Source organism: Cebidichthys violaceus, unplaced genomic scaffold (assembly GCF_023349555.1).
Source record: "Cebidichthys violaceus isolate CVI_PGR_0920_01 unplaced genomic scaffold, fCebVio1.0.p SCAF_25, whole genome shotgun sequence".
In the NCBI taxonomy this organism is placed as follows: domain Eukaryota; kingdom Metazoa; phylum Chordata; class Actinopteri; order Perciformes; family Stichaeidae; genus Cebidichthys; species Cebidichthys violaceus.
The window spans coordinates 6,018,571-6,028,811 of record NW_027176428.1 but is presented as its reverse complement, the minus strand read 5'-3'; the positions used below and the strand labels follow the sequence as shown (position 1 = coordinate 6,028,811).

At 39.2% G+C, this 10,241-nt stretch overlaps 2 protein-coding genes across 2 annotated transcripts in view; one reads left to right on the top strand and one right to left on the bottom strand.

The window, feature by feature from the left end:
- zgc:113307 (uncharacterized protein LOC553753 homolog) overlaps positions 1-10,241 on the top strand; it is a 34,215-nt gene that overhangs the window by 12,264 nt on the left and 11,710 nt on the right. The window lies entirely within an intron of this gene.
- fmoda (fibromodulin a) lies at positions 1,597-7,008 on the bottom strand. The gene is made up of 6 exons (XM_068720039.1): positions 6,948-7,008; positions 5,918-6,307; positions 4,068-4,190; positions 3,836-3,976; positions 3,491-3,758; positions 1,597-3,001 (listed from the first exon to the last, which is right to left on the bottom strand). The coding sequence occupies exons 2-6, from the start codon at positions 6,275-6,277 to the stop codon at positions 2,850-2,852; spliced, it is 1,044 nt and encodes a 347-aa protein (XP_068576140.1). The 5' UTR covers positions 6,278-6,307; positions 6,948-7,008; the 3' UTR covers positions 1,597-2,849.

The window sequence follows — 10,241 nt, the reverse complement described above, 5'->3', positions numbered from 1 at the left end:
TCGACATCCTGTGTCCTGTGAAGATCCCATCTCTGACCAGCTGACACACAGAGGGTGCAGCACCGATGAACAGGACAGCTCTCCCTCCGCAGCTGGCCTGCAGGTCAACCTGATGATTCATTTATTACCATGCAATCACCTCACAATCAAAATAAAATAAGTCTTCTCATAGATAACATGCCATGATTGTAGGTGTTTTCTTGGTGTTACAAAAATATATTTAAATCTCTACAAAGATTCTTGTGCTTTAGAAACATTTCTGCATCGTCCCCCACAGAGTCATAGTTGGCAATCATTTAAAATATAAAATTTTGTGGAATTGTTGAAAAGCTTTTAATTTTCTCTTGCAGTTCATTGCCTATATTATCCTATTTGTGCCGACATTCTCTTAAGAGCAAACTGCCGTATTATCTGTTACTTTTGTAGCGGACATCCACAGAATTCTCTTGATAAAACTGAAATGTCTATGATACAATCTGAACTAATAAACTTCTTTCTGGAACAATTCACCATGTGTCATATCATGGTAAATTGGTAAACATACTCAGAGCAGATAAGACTCCACACTCAAATCATTAATGCTGAGTCTACCATGTTTTATGACCCCATCTTTGCGGTTTTACGACCATCCACATTCCTGAGGATGCAGAGACGCATCCAATTGTAATAAACAACTTAAAGAAATGTTTACTTGATATGCTAGTCTTAGTCTTAGTAATTATTTGTATTTCATAGTTTTAATCTACCTCAGAGTAACAAACTCAATGTATTTGTAAACCATACACAAATTGACTCTCTTAACTGTTTGTTTGCATTTTTTCTTATCTTATTCTGTAGTCATACACAACTCATCTTACTGACTCACTAGAAATATACACAATATGTGTATAGACACACAGTCTGCATACATTAATTGGGAAAGCTTGATGTTTAGTAAATCTTCAAATTTGAAACATCTGAGTTTGTAAAAGTTATGCATAGTTAGGGATAACCAACTGCTCTGCCTGCAACTGTGATATGAGAGTCCAAACAATGTTTGGACTCTTTCAGGTTTCTTCTTTTCCGATGCATTGGCCTTTATTTGCACCTCTGGTACAGAAAGTACATAAAGATCAAATTGGTTAGAGAGGACTCACCCTCTAAATCTTCTATAGAGTCAAAATTACTTTCCTGACATTCCACCTCACAAACAACTTACTTAGTTGTGGAGCAGGACGTCACCATATCCAGTGAGCAGAAGACCTGTAGTCTTTGAACATTCTCATAGTATAGGCATGTTAATGTATTATAAAGTTACGTTGTATAAAATTCCTCATATCTTTCACATTAACTTTTGAGATAACAAGTGCCTGTGTGTATTTAACATAGTGTCTAGATGAGCCTTAATTCAACAGATAGCTGCATCAGTTCAGTATGAACAAAAGCTGACTGTCCTAAACAAACTATATTACAGTGCTCCTCTGTTTCTTCTTCTTGGATCAACCCTTAGTCCATAAAATCACTCAATCAAACCCACATCACACACATACACACAAAGACAGTAAAATACAGTGCACTACAAATACCGGATGTGTTGTTAAAAGAAAAAGTACAGTGTGTTTTTGTGTTTTTAATCACAGTTTCTATTTATTCTTCAATAAGCTTGTAAACCTAAAACATTTGTCAGTATAATAGCCATCTAAATAAATCATACAGTAACTCAAGAATCCTAAATCATTCACCCAATGCCCATATGTGATTCACTACAGTATGGGTATATTTTGCACATGGTACAGAGGTATCAATCTATATTTCTAAGGAAAGTTGATTTCTCTGTGAAACAAGAGGATCCTCTACAGAAACAAACACTCACAGCATTTTTGTCACAAAGAAAAAACAATGTACCCAACTTCAATATGGTATCACTTTTGGGAAATGGTCGTCAGAGAAGTGATGAAGATATCGACATGCTTCTAGGACAGCTAATGATTTGAAATAAAACTGTGTTAATAATGTTTAGCTTATCAAACAAAACAATGGAAGGCATGCTTTGTAGGAAGAGAGATTAAAAATAGCAAAAGACATTGATTAAAAAGATAATTGATCCTCACAGCAACATATAAGGAGGATCAGGGTCAGATGATTTTCAATATGCAAAAAAGAAACATCATATGTGGCTCCTACGGCTATCGTATTAGGCTTATGCACTGTTATGTATTATTACGATAATGCCGTCCTGACCAACAGCGTCAATGTAGAAGCATAGCACCCACTCTCCGGTTCTCCCTCAAATAAACACTTTTAGCTATGTCAGCAATTTTGCCGTTAGCACTGTTAGCACCGTTAGCAGGCCATCAGCATTGTTGAGAGCTGTCGAGAGGCAACCGAAATGCCCCCAATCTCGGATTTTGCACATATAATGCTTGTCATTGGTGCTACCGGGTCAGATTCTTGAGTGGTGCAGACTGTCAGACCCTGCTGCAGTAAAATTAGATTTATTTCTAAATGGACTCAAGTGCTCGGAAACTTAAGTCCACAGGGACCGGCAACATCAGCACAAAATTAAACTTCCTTGTAGTAGCTTTAATCAAGTAAAACAAGACTTAGCCATTTGTTCCAATGTGTGAAAGAAACTCATTTAAAGTTGAACTTGTTTGTTTGGTCTGGAAAATGTGAAATATCTGCTATAAAGCTTCTCCAATTGCTGTAAAACGGTCATGTAAACAATCACATATGACAACCTTTGCCTTCACTGTGATGTGAATAGTAAATCTTGCTGTAATAATTGCTGCCAACTGCTGTTGATATTGGCTATATATATTATTAGATAGCTGCGTTTGTGAGCAGAGTGCCACGTTTTATAAGCACAGTTAGACCTCAATGCTGGAAGTCAGGCGCAAGCAGAGGGTTGACTCTGTAGGGATGTCCTGGCGACTGATCTCATTCCCATCCAGTCGCAGCGTCCGGAGCTTGGAGAAGTTGGTCACGTCCACAACGCTGCAGAAACTACCCAGAGTGAACTCTAATGGGGCAGATGGGGAGGTGGTAAAGAACGCATTTGTGTCTTCCCAAAATATTCTAAACATCCAACATCTCAGCACCTACACAATATATCAGTAAGAAAAGAAACTGCTGCTACAAGTGGTCCAACTTATTTTGCCATAATATTATTCATGAATAAATATGCAAAAATTGTATTTAAAGTTTTTGTAAAAAACATCCTGAGTGAATGTTTTGACAATCTGCTTCTTCAGGACTGTGTGTGGGTGTGTGTGGTTCGATCAGATTTGATTGACAGTGGCCTAGACAAATCAGTAAACTGTCTTTATTGGTGCAGCATTTGCCAAAAGAGCCCCATCCACATTCCAGTATGAGTTTTATGCAAAACTTGGTTTCTCATAGAAGTTGATTAAGAAATATTTTCAGGCCCTTTAATAATTTCTATGAATTGCTTTTTAAATGTTTGTGTAGGCTACACAAATGCTTAATAAAACACCTGTATTCATGTTACCTTTGATCTGGTTGGCTTGCAGATAGAGATGCTGTAGTGTGGTGCTCACTGGAGGGATTCTCTCCAGTTTATTGAAACTCAGGTCTAGCTCCACCAGCCCAGTCACATTGAAGGTGTTGGCAGGGATACCCTTGTCTGTTAGCTGATTGTGAGCCATCCTGACGTACTGCAGCTGAGTGAACCGGCCCATGAAACCCTCTGGTAGAGAATCAATGGAGTTGGACTCCAGGTAGAGCTGGTGCAGATGTTCGGGGAGTGCCTCTGGGACCTGGGATAAGAATACTGTGATAGGATTGCAGATTCACTTCAAGGGACACTCGCAAACACACAGATACACACAATTACCTTCGTCAACTTGTTGCCACTGATCTCCAGCAGTGTGAGGGATTTGAGTGCCGTCAGTGATGTGCCCATGTCTGTGACAGCGTTGTCGTGGAGATACAGGATAGTGAGGTTATCCATTCCCTCCAGGTCTGCAGGTGTTACCTAGGCAACAGTAGAAATAACTCTGAAGTCTAATGCCAAAACACCAAAAGGGAACAGAGACGCATGAATATCAAACTATGCAAAATATTACCTTTTCAATCTTGTTGTGGTCGATTCTCAGGTCTTGCAGTGTGCGAGGGAGGTTTGAAGGAAAGGCCGTCAAATTGTTGTGTTGCAGATATAAACGCTCTAGTCCCGTCAGCTGTTGAAATGCCTACAAAAGGATTTGGAATGAACACTAGCATAAGATAAAATAAGATAATCCTTTATTAGTCCCGCAGTGGGGAAATTTACAGGATTACAGCAGCATAGTGGATAGTGCAAACAAGAGACATAGTAAAAAACAATGTACATTTTATCATATTATAAATAGATAATAAACAATAAAGAATATTAACTAAGTAAAAAAAGTAAAAATCCACAATAACTAAAATATAACTATAACTAAAATCTAAAAATATTATATATACAGACAGAATAATTGTTGTATTGCACAGTGTATTTATATTTTTTTGTGTTTGGTTGTCTACTGGGAGCACATCTCATCCACATAGTAGCTCATCAGCGTTAAAAAGTCCAACTGACATCACTTAAGTTATCCCTTTTTGCAGTCAAGAACAGTGCCATTGTTATTTTAAATTCATTGTTAATATTTCTTTAGATATTAAAAGATATATATATATATTCAAAAAAAGGTCTTTGTGGAAATATCAGAATCAGACACTACTTTTTTTGTTCCATTGTGGAATTTTGAGGACACTCAGGGCACAACACCAACTCTCAAAAGAGGTTGGCAGGCTGGAACCAGGCAACAGCTTTTGGTTGCTGAAACTGAAAATATAGTTGCCATTTTTAGACACCTTACATTTTGAGTAATCAAGATACTGTGTAGTTATACCTCAGCTTATTAATGAAAATATTGCGATTGCAATATGGAAGTGTTCATCGGCCTGTGTGTCAGCTCTTGCAGCATTTTCCTCATTATGTCATTGAGCTGGCCACTCTTGTTGCCTCGAGCTCCAGTGTTCATCTAGCCCTGTGGTTCTGTGGGATGTGCTATATTGAACTTTAGTGAATTTTGATGCATCACTTATCAAGGTGTTGTACACTCTTTGCAGTATGATTTTCCATTTGTTCGGGTTCATCTTTGTCAGTATAATCAGTTTTAACGTTTGTTTGAGATGTTGACGAGTTTGTCGAACTTTTCAGGCCACAATCAAAAAACTTAATTTGCTTCCCCATTGTCTCTATGATGCCTGTGCGCTTGTAAGTAAATTCACCGATGCATATGCAGCGTTGCAGCATTGTCTGGTTCGACTTCTGACTGTAAAAGCAATATTAAAAAAATAATGAATGCAACACATATTAAAGTAGTATTTGTTTTGGGATTTTGCTGCTTGCTGTCGCTATTTTTTATATGTTAAAAAGTGGTTACCACTGATGGTAACCAAAGATCAAGAGTTGAGCCCTCGCACTGTATGGCGGATACATTTACACATTCGGACACTCAAATAAAATGGTGTACAGTAAATGTAGTGCACTATAAAGTATTAGGGAGTGGTTTTGGACACCGCCAGTGTAACCGTCTGCTTAATTAAAAAATGTGATTGGCTGTATGAATGTATATACTAAAGGTATTATGATGGATTAAAGGCATCATGAAACCAAAACAAAGATGTTTCCTGTTTTTTTTTTTGCAATGTGATTTACTCAACACATGTATGCTGAGCAGAGAAAAAAACAATTTAAATTAATTTCAGATGGACTTTAAACTAAGAACCACATGTCACACATAAAGCAATATAATCATTACTTTTTCCTTTGTAACATTTACACTTAATTAGCCACCTGCCAGCCATCTGACAACCATTTAGACCAGCATTACCGTTTCCTGCTCTGAGCTTATATGTGTGGCTGGACTGAGGCCAGACGTAAGTTTACCTTCTTGCCAATGGCGTCAGATGTCAGCTGGTTGTAGTGCATCATGAGCCACACCAGATTGGTTGCATTTACTAGAGCTGAGTCGGGCACAGCTGTGATGGCATTGTTTTGGAGGTACAGGTATTTCACGCGGGAAGGGATGGTTGGCATGGCTGTCAGGCCCCGCCCATCACAATACATGGCGACTGGGAAGGAGGGGGGGCAGTCACACTCATCTGGACAATCCCCTCCTGTGTTGTCTGCCTGCAGGGAGCCAAATCTTTGGCTCTGCGCGCCATAAAGCCAGGCGAATGGGTCCCGTCCATGGGAGCAAGAGAGTGGCAGCAGGGCAGACAAGAGGAAGACAACCACCACATGCATGGTCACAGTCACACAAACTTTCACTGTAATCTAACAGAGACAAAGACAAAGAGACAAAGCAACACAATTCAAAATAGAAATTAATGAATTCACACTTTGTTAATTGGGCTGTATTGACTCAGCTCAGAGTAAACTGACTGTGTTCTTTTGCCGACTCTTTGTATCCTCTTAGGGAAAGTTTCTCTCTTATACAATGTGGGCTAGAGGTACTGGATTTGCATAAATAGATGAATAAATGTTCATTTAGCCACCAAAAAGTCATAAAAATAAACTGTTTAAAATTATAACTTTATAGAAAAAGATGCTCGATGACCAGCCAAAGGCACCGTAAAGACTTGTTTTAGAAATGTAACTGCTGTAGAGAGGTACATTCTTGAAGGTCTTAATCCACAGGGAATCCAGAGAGGAAGCATTAAAAAAAGAAAAGAAATAGCCATGAATGCCAGCTTTGTTAATGGTTTTCACTGCTGCCCCCAAATTGTGGGAAAATATCCAATAATTACCCTCTGATTTACAGAAAATTAAAAACAGCTCAAACTAAAATGTGACTCGATCATCACATGTTTATTCATCTCCTATAAGGTTTCATAGATAAATACCACAGAGCCAGACAGACAGACACATGTTCACACACATGCACATAGGCAAACAAACACACACACACACCTACCTGATCACAGAGGATCGCCCTCCTTGTCCCCTCTCTCTCACAGTGTGCTGAGGACTGAAGGGGACTCTGACAAACACTTTGTAAAAAAAAAACTTTCCTCCCCTCCCTGCTCTCCTTTATGTTCTGCCCCCCTCTCCACCCCTCTCCTTGTTCCTTTACTGGTTCCTTCCACCCACCCATCCACCCGCCTGCACCCCATTTTGTTTGCTCAGTCATGGCCCAGCACACCCCACACCCCTTTCTGGAGCCTCTTTTTCCACTAATGTGAGCACATTCAGTCTCTTTCAGCTGAACCCCACTATTTCTTCAATAGTTAACATTTGCACCTTTGCAACCCCATCTATTGTTGTTACAGCACCTGAATGTGTGTGCATGTATAATTTGGTTTTACACATGTTACTGTGCATTATGCTTTTTTGATAAATAATAGTCAATCTATTCCCATGCCAACATGCTTGACAGTGTGAAACTGAAAAGTGTCTGTAAAGGGCCATGTCATGTTAAAGGTGAGTAATATATTACACAATACAAAACTACTACAATCCCAATAATACTATGCAAAGAAAATAGTTTTTATCTTTCAAACATTAATTAGATAGACTGATAATAACAAAATTATACATCCAAACCCTCTTCAGCCCACTTAGCAAACATCCCTATGCCAGAGACAACATTTTGTAGCAGGGGTGGATCTAACTCGCTCCATTCCTCTGCAACAACAATACATCTTGTAAAGGGTTAAATGAAAACATGTGTGAAACTCTGTATGGTCTTAATGCGGGCCTCTTCCTGCCTCTGCATCTTTTCGCAATCTCCATCTGAACAAGCGTTATCCCTTTTATCCTCTCTCCATCTCCTTCTCTGCATCTTGTTATTGTGGGACACTTTTTTACAATGTGAGAAGGGAAGAGTAGTGTGATTGTTTAATAGACAGCTAAACATGTTAGCACAGGAGAATGGTCTGTCTGGGCTTTTATACATTTTAAAATAAAATGTTTAACACATGGCATATTCTGTGTGAATGACTGATGGTTGAACAAAGCAGTACTGAAAATAATTGTTTCCTTTTGGTGTACCGTTTCATGTGGAGTAAAACCCACTGCTTTGTGTTTCCTTTAGAGATCCACACATAATATTTTCTCCATCAATACATCTTCTGCATGTTTCATCCTCTGTAGTGCAATAAACAAGGAAAGACCTGTGGCTGTGGAAGTTGGCACATCAAATGTGTAAACAAACACTAGTTGAGTTTACTAAAGCACAAGGAAGAGCTGTGGCCCTATGAGTCTGACCTGGATCTGTCACTTTCTTTCTGAGAGTTAAATTTGAAGATCAACACCAGTTAGTGATGCAACTGATCCTAAAACTCAGCGGAAGCTCTACGCAATCTTTTCTGCAGAAGTATAAATTAGGCGTTAGGCTGAGTGCAGTATGATTCATCAAACAGATGGTGACATAGACCGTGTTTTCTCCTGGCAGGCTGAGGAAATGCTGTTCAATGTTGGAGGAAAGCTGCAAATGCTCCTCCTTGCCACGCGAAGGAATACAGGTGGCTGGAATCGACTCAAACGATCCAGAGACATTAGAATACCCATTTAATTTTAATTGAAGTTTTTCTCTTCTTCGGCTGCTGTTACAGTGAGATTTGGTCGTTGATAAGACTTACATCGTTTGAATCTGTATTTCTGCTGTGAACCCATTTAGTTGCTTGGTATTTACTTTCGTTTAAAAATGGTTACAATGAGCTTTTAGCCTAGCTTCTTCCCGTTTTGTGGGTGGGCAGGATGAATATGTTGCTACATGTCCTTATCATGGTGTTTGTTGTGAGATTGACACCAGCCCCTGGTACCGGGAGCACTCGGGTTTAATTTAATAACGCTATGGCTCTAGTAGCCATAATTAGAAACCGTATCCAATGAATGTGGATCACTCTGACACTGAACAGTTTAGTGATTGGAAAGTCTGGTACACTGGTAGTCAACACTTAATTTAGTTAAAGTTAGCTCACTACATTACATTATATTCCATTGGGGCCATGAGACAAAATCCGACCACCTGAGACGACTGTTTTCCTTTGACTGTTGGAGTCAACTCTGCCCTCTTAACTGCTGCAAACCTTTTCTGACATGTTTTTCTTTCTAAAGGCAACGTTTCTAGAATGAAATATTCCTCTCTCCTTTTTTCTTGTCACATCACAGGGTGGGTTATCGGTGTTATCAGCTGTAATCGCAGTATGAGAGCGGTGCAGAAAGGCATCCATAAACTAACCAGTGTGGCACACTCACATGCACGAACATGCACAATAAACCACATGCAGCCGGCCCTGCTATGCCAACAACAACACACAGAGGGAGAGTGACTTCACTCTCTGCTCAAACATTACTCCACTATACCTTTACATTGCAAATAGTTGTTTACTGCTTTATTAATGAATATCGAATTTAGCACCTTTAGTGAAAACTTACATTTTTTGCCTTATTTGTATTCACATTACAAAATGAAACAGTGACATGAACCAAACCGTGGCTCAAAAATCGTGGGCTGAACTGAACCGTGGATTGTTAAACCCATAGCATATTTCCCAAAATTTTGAAATATTCCTTTCAGCCTGTTATGAAGCTTTTACAATTTGTCCAAGAGCTACATCATCTCGGTGCTCAATCAAAAAACAGTCTTGTCAACAGTTATCATAACTACAGTAAGAGAAAGGCTAGTGTGCTAGGTAAACTGGCATAGTGCCTTCAACATGTTATTTAAGGTGGTTGTTGTATGTAGCCATTGAGTCGAACGTCTGACAATAAAAGGCTTCAAAGATCCAAAAAGGGAAGAAAGCAACATCCAGATGGCCACATTGTGTTAAAGCTGATCTGGAGAACTGGGATGAGGAATTTAGAAGACCAAGATTGTGATTGTTGAAGCTTAAAGTAAGGAGGATTGACCGCCTAGTTCTCTGACCAGCCTTGTAAAACACTACACCAGTCATATCTATTTTAGATGTGATTTTTGGGTAATGGACTCAACACAGCCTTATTTTCCCCTGTGAGCTGAACCGGATAAACTCCAACCCTTCACTCATCACTGAGGATCGATAACGTTATGAACTTTTATCTTGCAACATAACATCAAAGGCCTGAGGGGGTTAAATAGATAAAGTATGATGTGTATGTGTGTGACAGAAAGACACATATCAACATGTAAAAACACTATAAAGAAGTGTAAAAGAGCGATAAAGAAAAGGTGCATCACTTATCGGTTAGAGCGAGAGAAATTGATTTTCTGCTGACCGGGACTTCA

Coding starts and splice junctions, on each gene's coding strand:
- fmoda (XM_068720039.1), bottom strand. CDS start 6,277: ATGCATGTGGTGGTTGTCTTCCTCTTGTCTGCCCTGCTGCCACTCTCT. Junction 3,759..3,835: donor GTGGCAACAAGTTGACGAAG/GTAATTGTGTGT, acceptor TTCTTATCCCAG/GTCCCAGAGGCACTCCCCGA. Junction 3,002..3,490: donor GCAAGCCAACCAGATCAAAG/GTAACATGAATA, acceptor CTGCCCCATTAG/AGTTCACTCTGGGTAGTTTC.